The sequence below is a fragment of the Benincasa hispida genome, chromosome 4 (assembly GCF_027475165.1).
Source record: "Benincasa hispida cultivar pf3 chromosome 4, pf3_genome.v1.1, whole genome shotgun sequence".
NCBI lineage: Eukaryota > Viridiplantae > Streptophyta > Magnoliopsida > Cucurbitales > Cucurbitaceae > Benincasa > Benincasa hispida.
In genome coordinates, this window is record NC_143481.1 from 43,808 (window position 1) to 55,746 (window position 11,939).

At 34.0% G+C, this 11,939-nt stretch overlaps 1 protein-coding gene across 2 annotated transcripts; it reads right to left on the bottom strand.

The window, feature by feature from the left end:
* Nucleotides 1–1,208: 1,208 nt before the first annotated feature.
* NUDT16 (nudix hydrolase homolog 16) lies at nucleotides 1,209–9,530 on the bottom strand. 2 transcript variants are annotated; one of them, XM_039030724.2, is made up of 4 exons: nucleotides 9,009–9,530; nucleotides 7,238–7,352; nucleotides 6,906–6,989; nucleotides 1,209–1,734 (listed from the first exon to the last, which is right to left on the bottom strand). In XM_039030724.2, the coding sequence occupies exons 1-4, from the start codon at nucleotides 9,077–9,079 to the stop codon at nucleotides 1,483–1,485; spliced, it is 522 nt and encodes a 173-aa protein (XP_038886652.1). In that variant the 5' UTR covers nucleotides 9,080–9,530; the 3' UTR covers nucleotides 1,209–1,482. The 2 variants fall into 2 exon arrangements, with proteins under 2 accessions (XP_038886652.1, XP_038886653.1); XM_039030725.2 differs by having other exon boundaries at nucleotides 9,039–9,520.
* Nucleotides 9,531–11,939: the final 2,409 nt, after the last annotated feature.

The following is an 11,939-nucleotide window of genomic DNA, read 5'->3' on the forward strand; positions in this document are numbered from 1 at the left end:
GTTAGAAGAGGAAACCTTTCAAGCTGGCGAGCTTGGTTGTGACATGAGATTTGTTGGATATCCTTGAGGTTGGTGCATGTTTGATCCCTCAAATTTCAAAATGCACACTCTTAGTTTATAAACTTTGAAAAAGTATTTGCAATAGTCCCTAAACTTATTTGGTCATTAGCTTAGAAAATAAAATAATTATTTTTTTTATGATGGTATATGAGTTGGAAACTTCTTGTTTGCCCTTAATCTCTTCTTCTCCTTCTCCCTTTCCCCTTTGATAATCTTCGCTCCCACCCTCTTTTCGATTGCCCTCAGTCAGTCACTGCAATCCAAAAATAGATTTGCAAACAAGGGGGCTCTCTGATTTTTTTTTTTTATATGAATTGTGGGTCTAACTAGGTCCAAAAATTTTCTTTTATTTTTGAAAACAATGTGCTTTCATGATATTGGTGATGGGAGTGGAGACTAGTAGTCCCATAGTGCAAGTATATGTCACCAAAAATTAGTATAAAATGGATGAAGTCCAAGTATCAAATTCCAAGGGAATAGAATACATACAAAATTTCAATTAGATAAAAGTGATTGTATTTTATGTATGTTTTAAAAAAAGTGAAATGAAAGGTAAAATATGGTGGAAAGATGTAAAATGTTGTAAAAAGATAAATGAGAGAAAATAAGGATTCAAAATTGTTTCAATTTAGGTTAACAAGAAACATTTAATCAATGAAAGCAAATGAAACTAAGTGTTCAGCAAGTAGCTAGAACACAAGTGAAGCTTTTATCCCTTTCTTAGGACATTCATATATTTGAAAAAAAAAAAAAAATTAATTCATAGGCTTGAACTCGTATTAAATGAAACTTGAAGTGATACAAAAATTTCTCTATAAAAAGTATGCTTAAACCAAGACGCGAACATGAAAAATACAATCTAAGCTATAGAAAAGTACCATGAAAATGTAGAGAAGCAAGAGGATGTAAGTCCTTGAATTTGCTCCTTTATCTAGCTTGTTTTTATCTTTTTCAAGGAATCGTTATGAAACATTTTTAATACCTAGGTTTGGCCTAAAATTATGAGTCCTTAGAGAATGACTTATTTGTCTATATCTTAAGTTGGAATAGATAAATTATCCACCAAATGACCTATGACAACTTTACGACTTCGTATTCCTCCAATACACCATATTAAATCATGGCATGTAATTCATCAGACTTGTAAATGAACAAAAAAATTTGAAATACATTTGTAAAAGCTTCAAGGAAGCTCGAACGAGTACTTATATAAGGATTGAATTCCCTCCGAATTAAAAACATCAGGGGTCAAAGTGTATAAATGAGCAACCAAAAGCATTGCCTATGTAATCCTGGTGTTAGTTCTACTACTTGATTCTTCATGACTGGTTGGCAAAGGGGAAAAAGGGACTATCCTTTAGATGTTCGTTAGCATGCACAATACTTCGTAATGTGCATACATTGTCTAGATGAAGATTCAAGTTATTCATCATTCATATTTTCTGCATGCCATTTGTTGAAACCAATGACAAGGGCATCCCTCATCCATGCGTGCCTGCATTTTTCAATTGCCTCAGGTATGGTCACCCAACTTCTATTTCTCGTGTTCTGCTCCGGCCAGAACTCAAGCTCCTCATTGACAAATAAAGCATACATTGCTGCTCTACACAATCCATCTGGACTAAACTCGTCTTGTTGTGTTTTACTCTTGAAGTGATAGTCCCCCAAAAAACCCTGTAAAGCAAGATTTTAAGAAAGAAAGTTTGTGTCAAACTAATCAAAATGAGGGAAAAAAAGATAAAACAAAACAAAACAAAACAAAATTAAGAAAAACAAAAAAAGAGAGACGAAGCTGACATGCTTTGCAAATAATGTAAGTGGTCTAATCAATTGAGTTTTATTGCATGACTTAGTTAACAACATAAAACAATCTACACGGTTACATGGATAAAAACTAGTACACAATAAGTTTGATACAAACTAACTTAGGAGGGAAAAAACAGAGGGAGGAGGAAAAAATATAGAGAGAGGAAAAAAAGAGGAAGAATGACAATCAAATAACCACATTTAGGTGAACTTTCTATGGCTTTTCCATCACTTCTGTTCTGTTAATTTTTGGTCTCTTACGGATGGAAGATAAGAAAGGCAATTCATGTTTCTTTAAGTATAAGATTGTAGTTATTCATTGTCTATCCACTCATTAATAATAAAAGATAAAACACAACAAGTTACTAATTGAATGTATTTATGCCAAACGATTTATCTTTTTGTAATGCATCTGGCAAAAAAATTATCCGCTTCTACAGTTCTACTTCCTAATATTGTCGCCAAAACAAGATTTGTCTATCCAATCATGCATTACATGTCATATTTCACAGGAAAGACAAAGCATCCTATTAACAGAAAAAAGTCTAGAAAACCATCCGATTGGTGTGGATAAAAAAAGAGGTTGTAATCACATAAGGGTTTTTATAGAGCTGCAAATAAAATCATTAAATCCTAATATCTTCTAAAGATAAACGTCTCTTGTCCCTTAAAAACTATAGCCTTTCTTTCCAACGAAACCAAAAATAAAAAAATAAAAAAATAAAATAATCCAAACATCTCTTGTTCCTCGGTGAGAAAATAGCTCTCCAATCTTCCGGGAGTTGGCATTTACTTGTATCTACCAGCCTCGGTAATAAGCTCAAGATCCTCCGGGACGTCCACTTCATATCTCCCACCATAAGTTTCCAGGGCCTTAAGGTTGGCCTACTTCTTCTGACTGGCATTTTTCTGGAAAGCAAAGTAGCCATTCCTCTGTCCTTCTATATCTCAATTGACAATGACAAAATACTACCTTTCATCGTGTTTCTTATGCTACTTCTAGCAACGAAGTTTCCTTCTATCCAAAAAGATGCTTTCACCTGCCACAATCACCTTTCCCTAGGTTAATTGTTCTATGTCTTAGAATTCAAATACGTTTCATCGCTTTATGGTTTTTGTCAGCTAAGCATATGGGCAGTTTGTCTCTTCGAAAATAAAAGAACTACGACCTCTCTTTAAACAAACCTCCAAGAACAGCCAACCACTTTTCCAACATTAAAGAGTGTAGCATGAGAAACGGCTACACAGTTCATTTGGACTTGAAAACTTCTCCTTCCCGAAGGAATAAGGTGAGAATTTTTATTTGATTTTAGTGGTTGCTTCCACTAACATTTTTAGTTACAATCTTTTCTTAGCATACTTCCCAAAGCGTCCACCCTCCCCACCCCCACCCCCACCCCCCCCCCCCACCCCCCCCTTTTTTTCTGAAAACTCCCCTCTGTTCATTAAAGGTTCTATCTAATAGAGGGTTTCTAATCTCGATCCAACATCATGAAGGCAACATATGTCAACCTTCCCATGATAGCCTTCATTCTAAGGCACAGTCATCTCCCATTTGATAAATGCCTAGGTTTATCATTTGAAGCATAAAAAGAGGTTTATAAACTTACATAGATGAAAAGGGTTTAACATAACAATAAGGACTCGCTGACTGTTGAAGAGTTAAGAGAATCTAGTTTCAGTCACTGGAAAGCATTACCTAGTTATCACAATAGTTCTGTACACCTAATGCTTGGACTGATCATTGGATTGGGATCACTTCTCTTCCCTATGACTTGACTTCCCCACCACTTCTTCAGCTTTCAAACCAACAAAATATCTCTGCATAAAGCGTCTGGAATACTACCTTAAACTCTTGGAACCTTGGTTTTAGAAAGAACTTTTTAGAAGAAGAAATTGAAGAATGAACAATCCTATCAAACAAGCTGTACAATTTTTGCCCAACCATCTCTACTGACCAAGTTGATTTGGCCTTTAGATCCTGATAGTTCCTTTTGCTTCCACACTCTTATTATTGATCTGATAATTGCTCCTAAGAACCATTCTCTCTTCACAAAAAGATTTGGCACAATAAATGCCTAAAGGAAAACTAAATTCTTCATGTGGGAACTCGACTAGCAAGGGTAGACACACTGATACGATAAGTTATAAAAAGCAACTCTCCAATTTCTTCCTCTTGCCAAGATAGTGCACTCTTTATAAAACGGACATGGTGTCAACGAGGCCATATCTTCCCCACATGTTCCTTTGCTAGAAGATTTTGGGATTTTTTCAATTCCACCTTGTTAAATCACGACTGAACCATGAGCTTAAGTTGATAAATGAAGATAAATTTAAATATAAAATCATCTAACACTCCTCACTCATGGGCTTGAAATATGTAGAAAACCCAACAAGTGGTAATCAATATTAATTAGGGAGGAAATAAAATTGTAAGTGTTTGAATACAGGATTTCCTGGATCATCTGCTCTAATACCATGTTAAATCACCGAGTGACTCAAAAACTTAAGTTGATGGATGAAGGAAAATATTATATCATCTAACACACCTTCAATTGGCACTTCAAACAGTTCTTCCTCAACATGTCAACCAGCTATGATGCTCTACATTGGTCAGCCACCCTCTCAGAAATGAAATGAAAAGAAAGTTATATGGGTCCAATTTATCGAAGGATTATTTTGGCTTCTAAGGCTTGAAAACAACTAGAAACTTTTTGACAACATATTTTTTATAATTTCATAGAAACTCACAATCCATGTCAATGTTATAAACCTTACAATAGCTAGTTGAAACATTCTTATAGTCAATTGGTAGAGTTTTGCATAATCTTCATAGGCTTGGGGTTTGGCTCTCCTGCCTTTTCTGTAATTTCGTACCATTGATCCTAAGGTTTGGGTTGGTGTCTATTTGATCCCTAGATTTCATAATGGACACGTTTAGTTCCTTAAGTTTGGAGAATGATTCTAAATGGTCTCTAACCTCCTTTGATTTAGTTGACCTAACGAAATGTTGACATTGTGGTTAATTTACTAATTAAACTTTGGTCATGGTGGCATTTTTGTTGGTCGGAGGCTGGGGTGCCAACTTCTTTCCAACTCTCCTTTTTTCCTTCTCCCTTCTTCTCCCTTGTTGACATCACCCGCACCCACTCACCGCTTGCTATCAATATCATCGTCCCCTGCCGCATCATTGTTGATGGAAAGGACTTTCAAATCTATGGACAATTCCCAAATCTTTGAAACAGCGACCATGGATATCAAATGGAACAAACATTGGTAGTGCAAAATTGGGAACAAACTTCCTTGAGGCAACACAAATCAAATCTGGAATGGCATGATTGAGCACTCCTTTCCAACATGGGCATGCAAACCTGACACATGAATGGTGATTTACCTCCACCCACAATGGCACTTAACTACAACGAACACAAGTTTGCTACACATCCTACTCTCAAAGCGAAGACACGACCTTCTTGTCGACAATAGACTCAATCTACAACAGCAGATCCTTGAACGACGTCAACTCCTGCAGCCTCCAACCAACAATGTTCCACCAACAACAGCATCCATACCAATGGTGGTGCCAAGCCAAACTCAGTATCTCTAGTCTAGTCTAGTTGTTTGCTCACGTGCTGCCATTTTCCACTCTTGGTGAGCATTGACAGGTAGAGAATGAGGAACACTGGAAAGAGACAGTGAGCACCCACACCGAAAAGTTTGCGAAAAAAGGGGAAGAAGAGAGAAAGAAGATAAAAGACAGGAGAAGAAAATTTTCAACTCACTTGTCTAGTCATCAATAATCAATATCAAATATATTTAATTTGCAAAGGCAGCAAACTAGTAACTAGCACCAAAAGAACTAAAATTGATCCTTTTGAAATCTCTGAGCATCTCCAAATCTCAAGGACCAAAAGATGTATATTTCCCTAGAAATAATGGTAAAAATATTTGAAATTTTCAACTGGACCTTGGGGGGGGGGAGAGAGAGAGATATTGACAAACTTTGATTTGTAATCCATAACCCTCATAATTTATGAATTATGACCAACTGAAGAAATCTTTTGTAACTCTTTTGGATTGGGCTTTGACCTCTTTTTGTAAATTTCATATATCAATAAAATTTGTTTCTTTAATAATAATAATAATAAATTATGCATAGATACCCCACTCACATATAAGATATTATCAACCCAAAGAATGACTTGGGTTCTTTGTTGTCCTATTAGACATTTCTAGCTAAACATAAACAACATTAACACCTTGAAGTAATCACAAATGAGGCAACAAACCCTAAGTCTTGAAATATCAAGATACGTCTCCAACCATCAATCAACTCTTTCAAAATCAATCTTGCTTCCTCTAGATTTGCCATCGAAACTCACAAAATCTCTCTCCTTTCAGCCCTAGGCTTAACAACCCTTGGACTTAGACTAGGCAACAATGGACCAGCTAACTTCCACTACTGTTTCATTAGATCAAAGCAAATTGCAAGTTCCATATGGTTCGTGGAACTACCGTTGAAATATCAAATGGTTAGTCAGGAAGTCTATGAGATACTAGTTCAAAGGAACAAAAGGTCTTCCACCTTATAATAGTTCCTTACATGTATTCCCGGAACAAACAATTATGGTCTGTCATGCCCTAATTTTCTCATTTGCTACATTACAAGTGATTGGTAACCTTAGTTAGCAGCAATCATTACTCCTTCACAACAACAAACCGATAACTTCAGTCTTCCTATTTATATCTGTTCTACTAATGAGGAGTTAGCAGCAATCATTACTCCTTCACAACAACAAAAACAATCCAAAGAAAAAGGGAACTAGTTGCATAGTCCTACAGAAAGGTATTAAAAATGATACACAATACACACACCCCTCAACACTCTCAAGCACTCCCATTCAACCATATATAGATGGAAAGACCTTCAATTTTCACCAAAAGCAATGAGAACAGAGCTATCACTATCATAGACTGTCATCAAAATTTTGAAGCTCAAGAAAAATCATTGCAAATGTTAAATTAAAGTACTATTTCACCATAAGTTCACCACGAACACCCGCTTCTTCAATAGCTTCCCTTACAGCAGCCTCCTCCACTGTCTCGTCATTCTCCCAGCCTCCCTTTTAGAGAAAATGCTGATGTTAGAGATAAAATATGCTTGATTACTTTCTTCTTATGAGAGAAGCAAAAAAGCAGAAGTTCAACCTTAAGTTCCCAACACAAAATATTGAAAATTATGAGATATATACGGTCAAAATCAAATCAAATCTGTGTAATCTCATTTTGGATCTTTTTAAGCAAACTCATTTTGAAAATTGAAATAAATAATTTGTTCTGAGAAAGTTAATGGAGGGGAATAATTCCATACCTTTGGGAACAAAAGGCCCGGTCCACTAGGTGTATCAATCATAAGCACCTCCACTACTTTATCTGAAATTTCATCACTACTGCCATCGGAACTTCTATACCTAAAAGGAATACACCTACAAAAGAATAGCAAAATTAGCAAAATTAGCATCAACAGATAATGGAGAAGAGGCATTTCTATAATATGTTAACCTCGTGGCTAGACATGAAAGTTATCATACAGGCATCAACTGCATTTCATTAGTTTAAAATAAAACATAAACTTTATGAATTGTGAACAATATACAACATCATAGCAGATGTACACAAGCAGCTATGAGAGTATATAACGCAATGCACTGAGTTAAATTTCAAATGAACCAACACTTATTAATGACAAGAAAGTATTTAAAAATAGAAGTATAAGCGAGAGAGCTGTGAATAATATACAGCATCATAGGAGATGTAGTGAAGCAGCCCCAGAGTATGCAATGCAAAAGGGAAATTGAGATAAATTTCAAATGAGCCATCACTTATCAGCAACAAGAAAGAATAGAAGTATAAAAGAGAATGATGCTATCAAATGTGCTCAAAGAGCATGATGCTATTCCAGTTATGCAGATTTATTCTCTACATTTCTCACGTCTGTTCTACCTTGCGAAGACAGGATGAAGAGGGAAGAAATTATTTTAAATTTTGTGGGATCATATGAATAGCCAACTTTGCATCAAGTCATCAAGAATGCAATACACTTCAGCCAAAAGACAATGCACTAATCTCAAAAATCATGAATCAGCTATCATATCTATTGCTGTGAGTAGTGACAGATAAAGGACACATCATGTTTCCATCCTATAGAAATTGCGGACTTCCTGTACCCCTTGTTTCTGGTTGGTGCCAGTCCAACCATCATCTGACAGAGCCCTCCATCATAACCAACCATTAATTTGTTGCCTAAGTACACGGTTTGACAGATTAACATTCTAGATAACCGAACCACGAATCAAAATCTGGCAGAACATCTACTCTTAGGTCCATTTCACTGATGATTAAAAAGAGAGAAAAACTAAAATTTCTGCTGACCTATAGGAATTTACTTCAAACCTAAAACAACTAAAAAACTACTAAAAAGTATCTCATGACCTAAATGATTCCACTGGATCTCACTGAAATGTAATGTAAGAAAAAGTCAAAGAATCACCCACAGCAACACAACTTGAAAAACATAGTCAAAATCTCTAATGCCAGTGCTGTCTTCAAAATTTTCCGTAGTTTCTATGGTAATTGGAACGAAGGTGGTAGTTTATCATCATTTTTGCAATGAACTTACTACCAATTTCAAAATTGTTTGAAGCGCAACAGTAAAAACGTAGAAATTAGGACTCGCCAAACCTTAGAACTCAAGGACACAATTGTACAACCTATGGAAGAAATCCTATTCAAGTATCAAACCAACCAATAAAATCCCGAGTGTTATACGTCATGTATTAGAAATGCTCTGATCCAAATCCAAACTTCTCGAAACCCTGATCTATAAAAGAATCTACCAGCCACATATACACAAACCAGAACCACAGTGAAAATCAAAGCAGTCAGTTTCCATTAGGTAGTAAAATAAACGTAAATGATAATGACGACAGCCTCATTTTTCACCAAACTTCGACAAGGATGGTCCACGAAAACGACTAAGAAGCTAAGACAGACACATAGATACAAAATAAAATAAAATAAAATAAATAAAAATCAAATCGCTGAAGTCTACGAATCTTAAAAAAATATTGGTGGGAATGTACCCAGCAATAAGGCGACAACCGGCATCGTACCGCTGCTGATGCCGTCCAGTGCGGGCCACCAAATCAGACATGCTAAAGAAAAATATATGATATATAACCTATCGTCCGTGGGGTTCAGAATTTTGAGAGGAATGCAAAATCCTGCACATTGCTACAGCAGGGGAGAAAATCCGCCATTGTCCATTTCTTTCAGAATGGAGGGTTGAAGAGGATCTGGAACTCCATGGAAGAGTAGCGAGATGAATGAGGATTGTTAGGGCAGAAAGGAGAGAAACCCAGATGGAGAAAGTTGCGGCTGAAGCGGATCTGGCGGTGGGGTTGGGTCAAAACAGGGGAGGGGAGGGGATTTGGGATTTGATGGTCAAAAGAGAAAACAGTGGGTCCGTTTTTGGGAGAATCCGGTGGAATCAGCACCAAGGAAATATATATGGAGGGAGGGGAAGATGACCGTTGAGATCAACGGGTAAGGGCAAATGGTAAAATCAGTAAGGTGTCTTCTGTTGAATGGAAATGCGACAATTTTGGTTAATTTTGATGGCGGGGTTGGTTTGGAAGATTTGAAGTAGTCATTTCTCGTGCGCCGTAAAAAGCTAGGGATTTTTTTAAAAAATATTAATAATAGTTTTTATTGGAAAAAAAAATTAAAAAAGAGTTTGCTAATTGAACTTTCATTACTTAATCTATCAACTTAAATATTTAGTTGATATACTCTCAATTTTGTAACAATTTAGTTTTTAAACTTTAGTAAGTAATAATTTAATTTTTATACTTTCAATATTGTATTAATTTAGTTCCTATCGTAAAAAGTTATTAAAATTTTTGTAAAAAAAAAAATCAAGTCTCTGATTAGTTTAATAGTTTATTTATGTATGAAATCTCATTAAATTTTAACATCAATTTCTATAATATAAACTAAATCGTTACAAATTTTAAAGTTTAAGGACTAGATTGTTACCTTGTGAAATTTATGGACTATATTGTTATAAAATTAAAAATATATGGAATAAATCGTTATAGACCAAAATTTATATAAACTAAATTGTTACTTAGGAATTAAAAGTTATTAAAAAAAATGAAATGCCGGAGATTTCGGCAAACGCTTGGATTCCGTGGGCCAACATTATAGCTTTTGTTTCCTCTTCTCTCTTCTCTCTTCTCTCTTCTCTCTTCTCTTTTCTTCCCCTCCTGGCATAAGAATAAAGTTAAATTCAATTTTTAAAGAAGATAATAGGATAAATATCAATTTATGGTTGAGAATTTTATATTGGAAAGTTTTGAAAAATTCTAACCATTCTTTTACGTTAAAATATCATTTTAATCCTATGTTTTATTGTTTGTTCAATTTTAGTTTTTGTAATTTCATTTGTCTAATTTTAGTCTCTATATTTTGAACAATTTTAAATTTAGTCTTTATTGTTTCTTTTATTATTGATTATTTCACAAACTTCTGTTTATTTGTAAGCATTTTCACTGTATATGATGAAAACATATGCACATAGGAAAAATGAACACATAGGAAAAATGAAAAATCCTAATAGTCATTTTTGGTTAAATTATCATTTTGGTCTCAAAATACTTAAATTTAATCCTTACTGTTTGTTTATGGTTGATTTTTTAAAAAATGTTGTGCTATTTATTAGTAGTTTTCCTACAAATTTTAGAAATATATTCATATACTATATTTTATTGCATGTAAATTTCTATTATTATTTAGCCAATTTTGAGAAAAGTATGAAAACACAAGTAATTAAAATTAGCTCAAATTTAATGACACCTTTACACTATCTTTTTTATTCTCGCATTTTTATTTAATTTACATTAATCTTTATATTTAAAGAAGTCATATACACATGTGAAAGTTGAGCATTAATTGTTTTAAAGCAAAAATTCTCATTGAATGTCTAAATTAGTTCACTAACAAAAGAAATTTATGATTTAAATTGATAGAGATATTAGTTTGAGGTTTTAATTAATACGACCACGAGTATACATTATATTTGTTCTAAATAATAAATATAGCCAATGATGTCAACTGTATTTATTGGTATGGGGGCGATGGATGACAATGTTTTCAACTGGAACTCTTTCCGTGGAAGATGATAATGATATATGTATATATATTAATAAAATCCAGGGAAAAACCAATATGTGTTCTAGGTTAATTAAAATATATCAATTAAAATTTTAGAGTATATTAATTTATACCATTTGTTAGTGCTTTTATAACTATTTTTGATTTCATTTCATTTAAAATTCACCACAACCGCATAAACAAAATTATTCATCTCTTGAAATTCCATCAAAATAAAAAATATGTGTTGTAAAATTGAGGAGTACAACAAAACATAAATATCGAGAAATTATAATATTAAAATAATTTAAATAAAATTATGAAATTTTCTCTCATTTCTCTCCAAAAAAATGTTGGGATTTCTCACCAATATTCACACACCCATATGAACCCACCAAATGTCACTATTTATAGGCAATTTGACAAGTTCGGGTGGGCTTATTTGTACATTAATAATGCGTAGTTGTAAGGCAAATGGTCAACATGTACAAAGACACGTGGAGGCATGAAGGATGGGTAATATTTATATAATACTCTCCCCTAGATATCCGTTATTTATATATATATATATATATATATATATATATATATATATATATATATATATATATCGTTAAAATCTTATTATGTAAAACCCAATGGGAAAAATCCTAGTGAAGGGGAAAAAAGTACATATTTCATATAATTTATACTCCTAAAAAATACAATATATTTGCTCCCCTCGTGGAAACATCACTTGAGATTTTTAAGTCGTCGCTTTCCAATGTTGTGCACCAATTTCTCAAAGATTGCAGTGGGTAATAACTTTATAAATAAATCTGTCAGGTTATTCTTTGAACAAATTTGTTGTACAGTGATAT

What these genes read in the sequence shown, in the direction of transcription:
- NUDT16 (XM_039030724.2), bottom strand. Translation starts at nt 9,079, where the DNA reads ATGTCTGATTTGGTGGCCCGCACTGGACGGCATCAGCAGCGGTACGAT. An exon ending in GGTTGTCGCCTTATTGCTGG is followed by an intron (nt 7,353 to 9,008) that starts GTACATTCCCAC and finishes ATTCTTTTGTAG; the next exon opens with GTGTATTCCTTTTAGGTATA. An exon ending in GTGTTCGTGGTGAACTTATG is followed by an intron (nt 1,735 to 6,905) that starts GTGAAATAGTAC and finishes CTTGCTTTACAG; the next exon opens with GGTTTTTTGGGGGACTATCA.